The sequence below is a fragment of the Leptodactylus fuscus genome, chromosome 6, assembly GCF_031893055.1.
Source record: "Leptodactylus fuscus isolate aLepFus1 chromosome 6, aLepFus1.hap2, whole genome shotgun sequence".
Classification (NCBI taxonomy): domain Eukaryota; kingdom Metazoa; phylum Chordata; class Amphibia; order Anura; family Leptodactylidae; genus Leptodactylus; species Leptodactylus fuscus.
Genome location: NC_134270.1, coordinates 34,685,545 through 34,701,330, shown reverse-complemented (window position 1 = coordinate 34,701,330; position 15,786 = coordinate 34,685,545). Strand labels below are relative to the sequence as shown.

Genomic DNA, 15,786 nt, shown 5'->3' with positions numbered 1-15,786 from the left:
TCCAGACCTGAATCCCATAGAACACCTGTGGAGAGATCTCTTGATGGCAGTTTGGAGAAGGCCCCCTTCACATCTCAGGGACCTGGAGCAGTTTGCCAAAGAAGAATGGTCTAAATTCCAGCAGAGCATTGTAAGAAACTCATTGCTGGTTACCGGAAGCGGTTGTGCGCAGTTATTTTGTCTAAAGGTTGTGCTACCAAATATTAGGCTGAGGGTGCCAATACTTTTGTCCGGCCCATTTTTTGAGTTTTGTGTAAAATGATCAATGATTTGACTTTTTTTTCATTCTGTTTTTTTTTCATTTTGTTTTTTCATTGCAAGCAAAATAAATGAAGATATTAATACTAAAGAGTTTGTGCTTGCAATCATTTTCTGGAAGACAATGAGTATTATCTGACAGAATTGCAGGGGTGCCAATACTTTTGGCCAACACTGTATGCAGGGCCTGAAAGGAGACCCAAAGCACTTTCGCCGGCCTCAGAGACATTAATCAACCTGGGAGACCCATGACAGATTGATTTGTGAATATTAGATCGCAGCAAAAATGGTTAAACTGGTTAAAAAATGTTTTGCACCATTTGGTAATCACTATAAACATTGTGTCGTTATAATGTTTGGGTTGTAACAGTTAGGGTCCATTCACACGGAGTAAAGTGGCGCTGATTCTGGTACGATAACTTATGTAAGAATCAGCGCTGAAAATAAGACTCCCATTGACTTCAATGGGTTCCGTGCGGAAAATGGAACCCATTGAAGTCAACGGGAGTCTTTTTTGCAGAGCTGATTCTTACGCAAGTTATCGTGGCAGAATCAGCACCACTTTACTCCATGTGAACGGACCCTAACGGTGATAAAACTACAGTATGTTAGTACTACGTTTTGTGATGCTCTTTTAACCCCTTCCCGCTGCTGACCTTTTTTAATTTTAATTTTTGACTCCCCACTTTCCGCCATAACTTTTATATTTTTTTTCTGCTTCCAGTGCCATATGGGGAGCTGTAAAAAAAAATTCTGAATGGGGTATAATTGAAAAAAAATGCATTTGCGCAACTTTCTTATGGTCTTACTTTTACGGCATTCACTGTGCAGCCAGAATGACATGTCAGCTGTATTCTATGGGAGGGTATGAACATGGAGATACCAAATTTATATAATTTATTTTATATTTTAACCTCTTAAAAACAAAACGTTGCAAAATAATTTCTTAGGGTATGTTCACGTGGAGATTTTTGCAAGCTGAAAAAAAAACTATTTCAGGAATTAGGGAACAGTTTTTTTGACACAGTTTTTTTTACTAGAGATGAGCGAGTACTGTTCGGATCAGCCGATCCGAACAGCACGCTCGCATAGAAATGAATGGACGTAGCCGGCATGCGGGGGGTTAAGCGGCTGGCCGCCATCAAAGCGGAAGTACCAGGTGCATCCATTCATTTCTATGGAGTGTGCTGTTCGGATCGGCTGATCCGAACAGTACTCGCTCATCTCTATTTTTTACATGATGCATTTTTTTGTCGCAGTTTTTTTAACACGGAACAGTGAAGAGCTATCGGTAATGGCACCGATAGCTCTTTGCCCGGAGAACTTAACGGGAAACTCGCACTCTCGGCTTTCTAGCGGTATATAAAACCGCATGTGCCCAAGGACATGAAAGGTCCGCTTTAAGCTACCAACACAGATAGATAAGTTAGGCTCACCCCTGATTGGTGCTCTCAATAACGCCCCCTTTTCAGCTCCTGCCTGACACCTCCTACCTGACAGTACAGAGCCTAAAGAGCATATCAGCCGACAAAACTGACAGCACCGATTGCTTGGGAATGGTGGGGGCTAGAGAAAAAAATTCCAACTGTGCCAGAATTAGATTAAAGGATACAAAAAGGTCAGAATTTTTGGAGGTGCTGGAAGTTCTTCTTTAGGCTAAGTTACTGTGAGTACATCTGTATTATATTCAAAGCACATTACCAAAGAGCATGACAGTAACATCCAGGGATCACTTTACCCCTTTATTAATACTTTTAAATGATGTTAGAAAATTAAAAAAAAAAACAAATTCTTGCAACGGGAGAACTTGACAACGGGAGAACTTGATATTGTATGTAAATGATGTTACACTTCTGGCGCTTTCTCTGATGTTCTTTGCCAGACTGCTAAGCAAGTAATCCTATTAAATCCTGGTAAGAGGGAACTGGAAAGGTTACTCGGGCACAGACAGATGACACAATTTTGCTTATCATTTTAATGATTTGCCCCCGATGCACCAAGTCTACCAGGGTAGCAGGTTTCTGAGAACAGGGTGAGGAACAATTGTACCGCACTTAACATCTACTGATCCCTGAGTACAGATTTTCCCTAGCAACAGATTCTATGAATATGGACAGTGACTCTATGGCTATTGTGTATGGTGTAAAGTAAATTGGTAAGTTAGTTTAGTTATACACATTCGATGTATATCAACCACTCCGGCCAGGTTGACCACCTATCTAGTGTGTATGGTGGCTTCCTAACTCATGTACATTAGTGTATTTGGAATCTGTTTCCAAAATTTTTCTTTTTGACATGTAACACGAAAAATATTGAACATAGTGCAGCCATGTGTAAGTTTTCTTGTCTTTTATTTTAGGAACAGAGACAGAAGGTGCCATGATTTTGCGTAAACCTACATGTTCTTCATCTGAGCCACAATGGCATTGGCTGTTCCTAGTAACAGCATGGACTTGCCCCAGAGCAATGGACCCTGTTTGCGAAATCACATCAATGACTCCAGGCTGAAGGTAGATGATCCAAGAATCAGGAGGAACTCCATCCCGCCAGCTCAGGCTCCCACGGCGAAGCACATGCTAGCCTATCTGCCTAGGCCACCCACGGACACCAACAGATATGGAACATTCCCGCAAAAGGTATAGTAAGAATTCTAATTGGAATGATACTATTTTACAAGAAATATCAATCATTTACTGACATCTTTATGGCAACTGATCGATCAATTAGCATACTTGCTTTGTTTGGATGTAAGTAAATGAATTGGGAAACTGGTGGCTCTCCAGCGTTATGTATAGAGGGTACAAAGGGCATGAATGTAGGGGGCACAACAGGAAGTCTGTGAGTTGCAACTTCAGCCAATAGGAGCTGAATACAGGGCAACTACACTACACAGGGCCAGTAACATGCTGCTTTTTTTAAACTAGGTTATGTGATCAATACAAATGGCAATCACTAAAATGACTATCCTTTTAGGAGTAACCTTATAGTAGGGTTGAGCGATCGGGATCAGAAAAGATCGGATTCCGATTGGCGATCGAGTAAATTTCACGATCACGAACGGAATTCCAGTCCTGATCTTTTCCAGCGGGATCGAGGTCAGAGGTTATCTCAAGATCGGCTCAACCCTAAAAGTGACTTTTCCCATAGAGGAGCATTGATTAGGGTTGAGCAATCGGGATCGGAAAAGATCGGATTCACGATAGGGATCGGCTGGAAAATGATCGGAAATCGGATTTTAAAATCGATTCTGAAATCTCAAGATCGGCTCAACCCTACTTATAAGGTTTTGTTATTAAAAAAAATGTCTCCTTGCATAAATATTTCAATATTATAATAGCACCCCAGTGTTTAAAATGTATAGGTCTGTGCACGTCATTCTATTCAGGCTATGTTTGTAACATATGTCCAGTAGAATACAGTACAGCTTCTGCTGTATCTTCAAAATGCAGAGCCTGGACATAAGCAGCATTGCTTTTCCATATGTCATAATAGGGTACATGGACCTCGTGGAGGTGCTCGATATCACCCTCTGGGGCAGAACATAAAGCAGATTCTTATTGTTAGGGAATTATCTTAGCCAAACACTGCAGATGTTCTGCCCAGATGTTTGGACAAAGAAAAAAGTAATGGGCATGTTAGAATCCCTGACCCTTTTTACCTTAGCAGGAAAGTCAGTGCCCTACATGGTAATGTTGAAATTGGCAGATTCGGCTAACACGAGCCAGACACTTTTAGGGTATGTTCAGTTTTTTGGAGAGAATTTTGACGCGGAATCCGCCTCAAAAAATGTCTCCCTTTGACTTAAATGGGGCCGCTCGCCTCTTTTTTCCGCTAGCTAGTAGAAGAAAAAAGAAGTGAGCTGCCCTATCTTGCCGCAGATTCCGCAGCTGTCTCAGCCACAATGTCCACGGCGCGAGGCTCCCTCCTGATTAGGCCCATTCTTTGGGCCTATTGCAGAGTAGAATGCTGCAACTGGATGCCGGTGCACTGCACCAGCCTCCCATGGCGGCTAGCTGCGCGGAAATGTTCACACGCGGAATGCAAATTCCGCCATGTGAACCTACCCTTAGAGAAACCAAACCCATTAGGTTCTTTATGAGAAGTTGTTTTGTTTTTAGGACACTTCTTCATAAAAAAAATTTGTTACATTTTACGTTCATCTATTTACTTATATTTTTCTCCTTACTTATATTTTTTCAGCCTGAAACGATGGTTTTGCCTGTGACCTCCTGTGAAGATAACCATCAAAAAGTGGAATTTCCTCAACCCAAGAAAAGCAGCCTCATCTCCAACTTTAGGAGATTCAGTGCTGTAGAACAAACAAACACGGGTACTGTTCTCCCAGTTGCCAAGCATAGGCCTAGTGTGACTATTAATACAGAGGACTTACCACGTTACCAACGAGCTGCCAAGCCAGAAACACCTTTAAGGGAATCTATTTCAAAGTGGCATCCCAAACATGCCCTAAGTGTTCCAAATATCCCAATGCGAAGTAAAACCCCAACCCGTAGTGTTGTCTCAGCTCCAGTTACCACGAAATCACACAGGGTGCGATGTAAGCTCATGTACGATGACCGTCAGCTCTTCAACCTCACTAATCGGCAGACACGACAGAGATACGTTACCAAGGATGGCAAGTGTAGGGTCAACCTTGGACGCATTGAGGAAAAGAAGAGGTTTTTGTCAGACATTTTCACCACTATTGTGGATCTAAAGTATCGGTGGTTCATCTTTGTATTCATGTTATGTTATATCCTGACCTGGGTTGGATTTGGAGTTATATATTTTGTGGACGCCTTGATCAGAGATGACGTAAATCACATTGGGGATCCTGAGTGGAAGCCTTGTCTTGACAACGTTGACACCTTTCTTTCTGCCTTACTCTTGTCTGTGGAAAGTCAACGCACAATTGGCTATGGCACCAGGATGGTAACTCCCAATTGCCCCGAGGGTGTTATTTTTCTCATGGCTCAGTCAATAATAGGTTCGGTGATCGATGCCCTCATGGTGGGCTGCATGTTTGTTAAAATTTCTCGGCCTAAAAAGAGAGCCCAGACACTGATTTTCAGTAAGAAATGTGTAGTGTCCCACAGAGATGAAAAGCTTTGCTTGATGTTCAGAATTGGAGATCTACGAGATAGCCACATGGTGGATGCCAAGATAAGAGCTAAACTCATCAAATCTCGACAGACAAAGGAAGGGGAGTTTATTCCTCTGGAGCAATCGGAAATCAACCTTGGTTACGATACTGGAGAGGACCGTCTTTTCCTGGTGGAACCTCAGATCATCTGTCACTTCATCAATGACCATAGTCCTTTCTGGGAGATGTCGGCGGAGTCTCTGAAGAGGGAGCAGTTTGAAATTATTGTAATACTTGAGGGCATTGTGGAAGCCACAGGTAAGAAGCAAGTTAGTAAAGGTTAACGGGATTGACCAGGAATTTTTTTTTATTTATGATGTCCTATTCTTAGGCCATAAATATCTGATTGGTGGGGGTCATATTTTTTGCTGGACAAGCTCGACTTCACAATAGTAACCATGTAATATACCATAGGATGTACTGGAAGCTGGAAAAAAAATTCAGAATGGTGTGTCATCAGACAAAATAATTAAGTTGCAGCATTTTCCTATGAGTTTTTTTTGTTTTTATGGTGTTTACTTTAGTACAAATGAAACGTTACCTGCATTCTGCAGATCAGCATGGCCACAATTATACCAAATTTATATAGGGAAAACTTATTGACTCGAGTATAAGCCTGGGGGTGGGGGGTGGGGGAATGCAGCAGCTACTGGAAAATTTAAAAAATTAAAATGGTTGGAGATTTTTGGGTGCAGTAGTTGCTGGGTGATGGGGAAGGGGAGGGGGTGTTTTGGTTGTCTGTCTGCCCCTTCCCTGAGCTTGAGGACGGAGTTATTTTCCCCCCACTTGGAATTCAGCCTGGCTGAATATAGGGTATCTGCAGTGCTCCTATTAACCCCTTCCTGACGGAACAGGAGCACTGCAGATCCCCTATATTCAGTAGACCGGGCACTGTCAGACACAGGGATACCTAATGTGTTTGTGTGTCACAGTCATTTTCTACTTTTATATGTATTCTAGGGAAAGGAGGGATTTACAACTTTTATTTACTTTATTTTTTTATTATATTTTTTTAAAGCTGCTTTTTTTTCACTATTTTATGGGAGATACTATACATTACTATTGTGGCTGGTCATAGACCCCCCCCAAAAAAAATAAATAAAATAAAATAAAAAAAATCTTTTTTTGCTGACTTGAGTATAAGCCGAGGGGGGCTTTTTCAGCACAAAAACTGTGCTTAAAAATTCGGCTTATACTCGAGTATATAAGGTAAAACCTTGAAAAATACAAACATTTTTTTGAGTCATCATGACACTTTCAACCTTTTTTTTTAAATTTTTTAATTTTTTACCAATTACTATGTAAGGAACCGTGCACAGCATATTTATATTTTGGGGAATTTCTAATGTTTGGATAATTTTTTAAAATGTTTTCTTTGGGAGACAAATGTCTTTATATTTTTATAGTTTGGCCATTTCCGGACATGAAGCTACCCGATGTGTTTAGGTTTATTTTTGTTTATTTTTATTTGTGATCTAGGTTAGGGTATGCTCACATGATGAATTTGCTGCGGATTTGTGGACAGATTTCGTCCCCGAATCCAGGGCAGATTCCACCTGGAATCCACCTTCCATTGTTTTCAATAAGAGGCAGAGAGGGAAAAAGAAGGTACCTACTCAATTTTGCCGCATACTCCACACCTGATTCAGTCCATGGCTAGAGAATCCTTGAAGAGAAGTGTTCTAATGATAGTAACTGATTTTCGTCCCCCATCCTCTTGGGGGTGAACTGAAACAATATGGCAGCGCCCATGCTTGGGTCACAATTGACCAAGGCACCAGAACAGTAAAATGCCTGTCCAGGATTTATACCAGTTAGCTCAGTGAAGGGACCATGGCTCCTCTACTCTTTTTCCAGACATCAATATAATCAGCTGGATCTGGTACTGCAGCTCAACCCATTCATGTGGCCCCTTCAATTGGCCCTTGGTGGCGATCCAACTATTATATACCATATATACTCTAGTATAAGCCGACCCGAGTATAAGCCGAACCCCCTAATTTTACCACAAAAAATTGTGAAACTTATTAACTTGAGTATAAGCCTAGGGGGGAAATGCAGCAGGTACTGGAAAATTTCAAAAATTTTAATGGTTTTTGGGTGCAGTAGTTGCTGGGTGCTGGGAAAGGGGAGGGGGTGTTTTGGTTGTCTGTCTGCCCCTTCCCTGTGCTTGAGGACTGTTTTTTTTTTTTTCCCCCACGTGGAATTCAGCCTGGCTGAATATAGGGTATATGCAGTGCTCCTATTAACCCCTTCCCGATGGAACAGGAGCACTGCAGATCCCCTATATTCAGTAGACCGGGCACTGTCAGACACAGGGATACCTAATGTGTATGTGTTTCACAGTCATTTTCTACTTTTGTATGTATTCTAGGGAAAGGAGGGATTTAGAACTTTTATTTATTTTAGTTTTTTATTATATTTTGTAAAGCTTCTTTTTTTGCACTATTTTATGGGAGATTCTATACATTACTATTGCGGCTGGTCATAGACACCCCTCCCCCCCAAAAGAAAAAAAAATAAAATATTTGCTTGACATGTGTATAAGCCGAGGGGGGCTTTTTCAGCACAAAAACTGTGCTTAAAAATTCGGCTTATACTCGAGTATATACGGTAGATGGTGTATTCTATTCTATTCCAGAGCAGAGAGTCACTAAGTACCAATGGCATATGCTACGACAGACCTTATTCACACTAATGTCAAAAACGGACTTGTCACAGCCTGTGCCTGTTTTAGAACACATTGGGGTAGATTTATTAATACTAGAATTTGGTACACCAGTCTTAATAAAAGTTCAGTGCAAGGCACGGCAGATTTATCAAGAAGATCCGGCCTATTCACAAATCTGACACACAGGTAGAGATCTACCCAATAGGCCCCTGCCCTCCCCAGTCTCCGTCCCACTCTATCCACAGGGTGGCAAATAGAGTATCCTTTCAACCTATGTCTGGCCACTATGTCAGTGTACAGCAAAAAAATAAATAAAAGGTATAGCATAGTATAGTAGACTATTAGTGTTATTAATAATGGAATACAGGGGGGAAAAACAAAAAAAAATCCTGTGCTTAATTTTTTTTTTTTTTTTACAATAGAGCCCTGTGGGTGACATAAACTGATGTCATTGATGCCTGTCTTGGTGGATACATTAAAGAGAGGTCATAAACATGATGTAAACAGAAGCTTCAATATTATAAAGCATATTAAATCTATGATGGACCCCTTTACAGTCAGACTCTATGTGTAACCACTTTATTTGTTGTCCGCCTGTCCGTTGTTCTGTTCCATCAATGGACTCAAACAATACTTAGGTGACGCTAGCATGAACCTAGTGTGTAAAAACATTGTGGCACCAAAACTTTAACTCAACTCTTTAAATGGCTTTTGTGTGCAGTAAGTTGTCAGAGTCTTGTTGTCTCATCTGCTATTGAATTTTCTTAAAGGAACATTCTGGTATTTTTTTTATTTATTATATTGTCTGAAAGACCTTTCCAATGATAAGACTAGTCGTCTACTCACAGTGTCTTTCCTTATCCTGCTTTCACCTTCTTCAATAAGTCACATGATCAAAATGTGACCTCTTTTTTCTAGCATGGATTATTGTGTATACAGATTGTCACTATAATCAGCATAGGTTGTAGAGTTGTTGTTCCATGAATTGCACCGTGCCAGTGTTCGCCTTTAGAGATGAGCGAGTAGTATCCAATAGAGTAGGTATTCAATAGAATACTACGGTATTTGAAATACTCGTACTCGTTTGAATACTACTAGCTATTCGCAGTAAAGATTTGATTCAGAACCAGCGATGATTGGCCGGCTATACAGTGTATAGCATTCGGAAAATCAACGCTGGTTCTGCAGGACGAGTAAATTCACATTAGCGCTTGCCTCTTGTCCGGAAGGAGTCCGCAGGAGGACCCCCCCGAATGGAATATCAGCGCAACTGCAAGTGTTGTGCAGTTAAAGCGCACGGACCTGTTATAGTCTATGGAGTCCGTGCGCTTTAACTGCACAGCACTCCTCCTGTGTATGAAGCCTAAAGCAGACAGCTCCATCCACTGTGTAGCAGCTCAGCTCCCATTCTCCAAACAGCGCAGCAGTGGCATGTAAGCCAATGAAGAAATACAATATGACTTCTAACTAGATATGAGCGAAACAGTCGAAGCTGATTTGACTCAAATTTTCCAAAAGTTTCAGGTTCCACCTCAGGCCAAAATTTGGTGGTTTCACTCAAAGACAACACAAAACAACACCGAGCAAACCAATGATAGTATAGTATTTTTGTATAACAATCTAATATATAGACAAAAAAAAGATTAATAGACCAGATGGCCTCTCACCTGCTCCGGTTGTGACAATTGCGTTCACAACCACGTTTAGAGCTTTGCCATAATGGGCTGAAAGAACAGATGGAGGGGGCAGCACGCCTTATATCCACCGGTAAACCAAAAGGAACCCGGGAACGACAATGGAGAAAGAAGAAAGAATATTGGCGGCGCTCACTGATCGAAAACAGGTCCTTTTATTGGAGAACAATAGGCACATATTCTTTCTTCTTTCTCCAAAATTTGGTGGTTTGTCACCTGCAAATTGGAAGTGGAATGGGTGAGGGTCCAGGGGAGGTGTTAAAAAATAAGACACAGTTGTACTCAGTTTTCCTCATCTCATAGAGTCTGGTGCTCCTTCTAAATAATCTTCTGGCCTACTAGATGATGTTATGCATCCCAGGGTTACCACTGAGGCCCAATCACATATGTAAGGGGGTTTATATAAGGACCCCATGAGTCCACTGAGGTCTATGACATCACCCAGGAGGTCGGAAGGGGCCAGAAGAGGACCCAGATAGTGCACTGAAAGCCCAGAAGAGACAGAAGTATAAGTGTTAGTTTTTTACACCTCCCCTGAACTTCCACCTATTATATTCTGGGGCCTGAAGAGATCCCACACTATAATAATGTCACTCCTGGTTCTATCTGAACAAGTTCGGCCCAAAACAAACCTGAAAGAACGTGAATCTTCAGAGGTTCGCCCATCTCTACGGCAGAGTTACAGGGAGACAAATGTATAACACTATAGACTAGTATTCATATTCTGATATTAGAAACTTATTGTATTTCACCAAAGTCACTAAAGGTCAGCACATTGCACTTTCATTTCCTTCTGTCTTGATAAAACTGACATATCAAATGATGAAAAATGTCCAATTCTCATTTTCACTTGGAGACATGCGAGACACTTATTCCTCTCATAGAAGTCACAGGACTGCACATTTTTAGTACTGTGTAATACTGGTAGTATTGTGTGAAATACAAAAGAAAGTGCAGAAAGTGTCACCGCCAGATGGTACAGAGGCAGATTAATCAATACACATGCAGGGGTGCAGCTCAAGGGGAAGGGGCTAAAGCATTTGGGGTACTACTAGGTGCTGATGGTGATTGGGGTGCCCTTGATCAGCAGGGTAGAATAGGTAACACAACACGACTTCTTTCATATAATGGAGACACAACTCTGGGAAACACTCCACTGACTGATGGTGCTCCATGGGATCAGTCCATGTCTCCCTTGCAGCTCTCAAAATTGTCCTAAAGTCTTTCAAAACCACAAAATGGCCTGCAATGCCTTGTTTTTTTGTGTTTTTTTTTTAATGTAGATTGTGAGCCCCCCGTACAGCTCACAATGTACATTTTTCCCTATCAGTATGTCTTTTTTGGAATATGGGATGGAAATCCATGCAAACACGGGGAGAACATACAAACTCCTTGCAGATGGTTTTTGCCCTTGGCAGGATTTGAACACCAGGACCCAGCGCTGCAAGGCTAACCACTGAGCCACCGTGTGGCCCCCTGCAATGCCTTGTTTGTGAGGTGCGGTCATCAAAAGGTGTCTATTCTGTCCCTTGGACCATAGGCTGGATTATAACTATTAGGTCCAACCAAACATTAACTTCACAGTGTTCCTCAATTTACATAAATCCCCTAAAATGTAATCTGGCTATATAACTGGTTGGTGCCACTTAAAGTGCAACAGTTGTTAAATCGCATCAACATGTTATAATGAAAAATTCCTTAGGTTGAAGCCCCACGTTGTGAAATGAAGTTTTTTTTTTGTTGCAGATTTTGCTGTAGTTTTTTAATCCAAACCCAAGAATGTCTACAAAAGGAATGAGAAATATATAGGAAGCTCTTATACTTCTGCACTCTGCTCAAAAAAATGCAGCAAAGTTTGCAGCAAAACAAAGTGTGTTTCGGCAATATGGGGCCTCAGCCTTAAAGAGGAGATGTGACAAACATACCCTTACAGGGGTATTCCCACGTCGCATACTCGCCAGTCTTCGCTGCTGTAAATTCTTCTTTCTTCCGGCTTTGTTGCGTCATTGGTGGGCGGGGTTACATATGCAAAGCCAGCGGCGAGAAGTCGTCGCTTCTATGCCGCTGGCCCTGCGTGTGCACTGCCGATGCAGCTTAGGCATCGGACGTACAGGCTTCACAATGAAATACAGACCCGTCATCCGCTGAAATAGAGAGGCGGATGCCGGGGAGTGTAGACGGCAGCACAGGTGCCTGCAACATCGCTACGCTCCTGCCCTGCATGAAGCCAGCAGCGGCAGGAGCAATGTTGCTATTCCACTTCTCCGCCCCCTCCCCTCCGGAATAGAAGCATTGCTCCTGCCGCTGCTGGCTTCATGCAGGGCAGGAGCGTAGCGATATTGCATTCCTTTTGTAGCATTAACTACAATGAATAAAGCAGCTTTTTCCGTAATGCAGGTCTTCAGCCTTAGATAGATTTTCCTACCTTGTTTCAGATACTTTATAGTAAAAGTGCTGGAATTGTTTGATGTGTGAAGGCGAATTGGGCTGATAATGGTAATAGAGCAGCATTCAAACGATAGGGATGGTCCCCACTTACTAGATGATACTAAACTTTATGGCATACACCAATATAACTATTTTAACTCATACAGTAATTGGGGATTGGACAGCACTGGAATAGAAGTAACCAGCATGTTTCTTTAGGCTTCTTGTAGTTCGACCTGAAAAGTATATGACCTGGGGGAAACCAGGAAGTGTCAGTATGGAAGCATTGAGGCACCGGTATACTGACTGTATCTCCACATCCACCACCAAAGCTAGGGTATACGTCTCTATATATCCTCTGGATGCTGAGCAATATAGGTTTTTATCATGCTAATTCCTGCAAGGGTATTTTCTAATGCATATCTCCCAACCGTCCTGGATTCAGCAGGACAGTCCTGGATTCTGTCTTGCGGTCCCGGTTGGCAGGAGGTATGTCCCAGATTTAACTCATTCGTCCCCTTCCAGTTGCCCCCAGTTTAATGTCCCCCTCTAGTTGCCCCCAGTTTAATGTCCCCCTCTACTTGCTCCCAGTTTAACTGGGGCAGCTGGAGGAGAACATTAAACTATGCGCACCACATATTTTGTCCCTCTTTCTGTCCTTTGAACATTGGGAGGCATGCCAATGTAATGTTGGAATATCTAGGTGTTGACCTGGAGTTCTTCTGACTCTGCTCATGTCTCTGATCCTGTTCTGCTGTTTGACCCCATTGTCTTTGACTTAAAAACCCATACTTACCTGATGTGACTCTCTGTGTGACTACCAATCCTGCCCAAACTCCACCTGCCCTAACATGACTTCTCTCTTGCCTAACCCCTGGTACTACATGTTGGTTTCTCTTGGCTTTTGGCTAGCTGTCGCCTACACAATTACCCCACCAACTGGTCCCATTGCTATGAAGTTTAGGTACCTGTAGAATTATTAAAGGCCAAGAGTCTGCATAGCTAATTGTCTAGGGAGCGGCCAATGGACCAGTTAGGTGACACACTGTGTCCACAATCCACTTTTTGTTCTACTGAGTATTAGTTTTATTTTATTTTATTATTTTATACCATTCTAAGTTTTCTAAAATCTCCATTCTGGTTTTGAAAAAAATGTTCATGGTGGACAAAAAAATAGGAGCACAGCTGTGGAGAAATGGTGACAAGTTTTTGGAGACTAAAGTGACGGGAAGAAGATGAGAGATACTACACAATATAGGAGCCTTGTATAGGTTCCTATTGTTGTAGTTTTTCCACTGCTGGAGAGCCATCTGTTGTTGACCACTGATCTAGCATAGACTACCAATATAATATGCTCCGTAATTCATAGGAAAGACAAAAATAGCCAATAATCCCCGTCTACAGATTCTGCTGAAATGAATTTATATAATCTGCTTATAAGATGTTTGAGAGCACTGCATTAACCCCTTCTTCAATGTCTCTTTGTAATAAGGAATGACCTGTCAAGCCAAGACCTCCTACACAGAGGACGAGATCCTATGGGGCCACAGGTTCGAGCCTTGCATGACTCTGGAGAAAGGAGCTTTCCGTGTCGACTACAGTCACTTTGATAAGACATTTGATGTCCAAACGCCATGGGGAAGTGCTAAGGAGATGCATGAACTGAAGGAGAATGAGCAGAATGACAGGTCTACCCTCAGCCTCTACTGGGACAATATGTTTCAGACCGGTATCCCTGAAGACTCCAATATGGGATCTGGGGATGGTTCACAGGAGAACCAAGACAGGATGGACTTTCCCAGCATTCTGGAAGGAAACAGGGAGTCTGACAGCAATGACCTTGATGTCTGATAGAGGACCCCATGGTTGCCAATGTAGGACTATTTCCGGCAGGGAGACTTTATAAGTGACTGTGTTTCTATAGTAAGAAGAGTCCAGATTCTCTAATGAAACTTAAATATTGTCTGTTCTTACACTCTCATTCCAAGTGTCTTTTACTGTTACACGGGCAAGTGAACTCATCACGTTACAAAATTAAGTTCCTGTAAGATCCTTTATTCACTTCTATGTCCCCCTATCAGTACACTCAGTTATGCCTTTCTTAAATCATGTCTGCCATTGTGTCTCCTACACTCCATCATGGTTTTATAAGGTATATCTTAAAGCAGAGCAGGTATTTCAGTGGCAATATTTTCAGGGACGTGGTGGCAATTCTAGTCCGATATCTCTGCTTCATTTCACCACAAGGTAATACTGGTGCAAAAAAAAAACAAACAAAAAACAATTCATCACCTGGATAGGTGAGAAATATTAGATTGGTAAGGGTCCAACTTCTGGGACCATCATGGATCACTAGAACTGGGAGCTCTGCTGGTTTTGTCATGGACCGTAGACTCATCATGGTGGGAGAGGGGACCATGATCTCCAGTTCTAGTTTACCATGACCGTTCCAGAGGTCACGCCCTGACTGAGCATACAGTATGCGTTCCCATGTGCTACAATACACTGTAAATGTATTCATGTGATTGCTGTGTAATTATTGCATGACATCTCTGCCAGGATGGAAACCATGATATGTAAGGTGGTACAGATTGCCGAGATGTACACTGTCAAAAGCAATAAATAAAATGTCTGTACAAATGTATGGTATAGTTTGTCTTTATATGAAGCTTCAACGTTATGTCCACTTTTGTAGCCAATTTTTGTTTTCATACATCTAAAACGTGCAAATTTAAAGGGAATCTGTCAAGACCTGTGGGGGGTTTAGGGTCCCAAATTGACCTGACAGGTTTTGTTTAAGGCTCTTATGCAGATGTATGTGGCCGCATGGTAAGAGAGTACAAGCAAACCCTTTGCAGTCTGATTCTACAGTCACACTTCCAATTGTCTCACCCTTACTACTTCTTGGAGTATGTTCAGATGGTAGAAAATGAACAGAAATTTGAGGCAGACTTCCACTTTAAATTCCTCTGGCTGTGCGCTATGACTTTTACTCATGTTTAGCTTTACAAGTAAGGGGTTAACCATCAGAGTGGCTTCTTTACCAAAAGGCAGAATGGATTAGAGAGTAATATTAAGGGTCCATTCACACAGAGGAAAATGGTGAGGAATTTGGTGTGGAATTTCAGCACTGAAAAAAAAAGCCTCCCATTGACTTCAATGGGTTCCTTTTTCTGCTAGAAACCCATTGAAGACTAGAGATGAGAGAGTACTGTTTGGATCAGCCGATCCGAACAGCACGCTCGCATAGAAATGAATGGACGTAGCTGGCACGCGGGGGGTTAAGCGGCCGGCCGCCGTCAAAGCGGAAGTACCAGGTGCATCCATTCATTTCTATGGTGCGTGCTGTTCAGATCGGCTGATCCGAACAGTACTCGCTCATCTCTATTGAAGACAATGGGAGGCTTTTTTTTAGGGCTGAAATTCCACACCAAATTCCTCACCATTTTCCTCCGTGTGAATGGACCCCATGGTGCACTCACCTCACTGACTCCCTTAGGTGCCAAGCTGGTGATTACTGTGTCCCTGTTGGTCTCCAAAGAAGAGCCAGTGCAGTCAATCACTGGCAGCAACGGTGAACGCCACAGTCAGTGAGT

At 42.2% G+C, this 15,786-nt stretch overlaps 1 protein-coding gene across 1 annotated transcript in view; it reads left to right on the top strand.

Moving 5' to 3' along the window:
- LOC142210498 (G protein-activated inward rectifier potassium channel 4-like) overlaps window positions 1-14,824 on the top strand; it is a 32,164-nt gene extending 17,340 nt beyond the window's left edge. The window contains exons 2-4 of the mRNA XM_075279689.1: window positions 2,618-2,894; window positions 4,459-5,656; window positions 13,683-14,824. Coding sequence (XP_075135790.1) covers window positions 2,679-2,894; window positions 4,459-5,656; window positions 13,683-14,041 — 1,773 coding nt within the window. The 5' untranslated portion in view covers window positions 2,618-2,678 and the 3' untranslated portion in view covers window positions 14,042-14,824. The remainder of the gene's footprint in view (window positions 1-2,617; window positions 2,895-4,458; window positions 5,657-13,682) is intronic.
- Window positions 14,825-15,786: the final 962 nt, after the last annotated feature.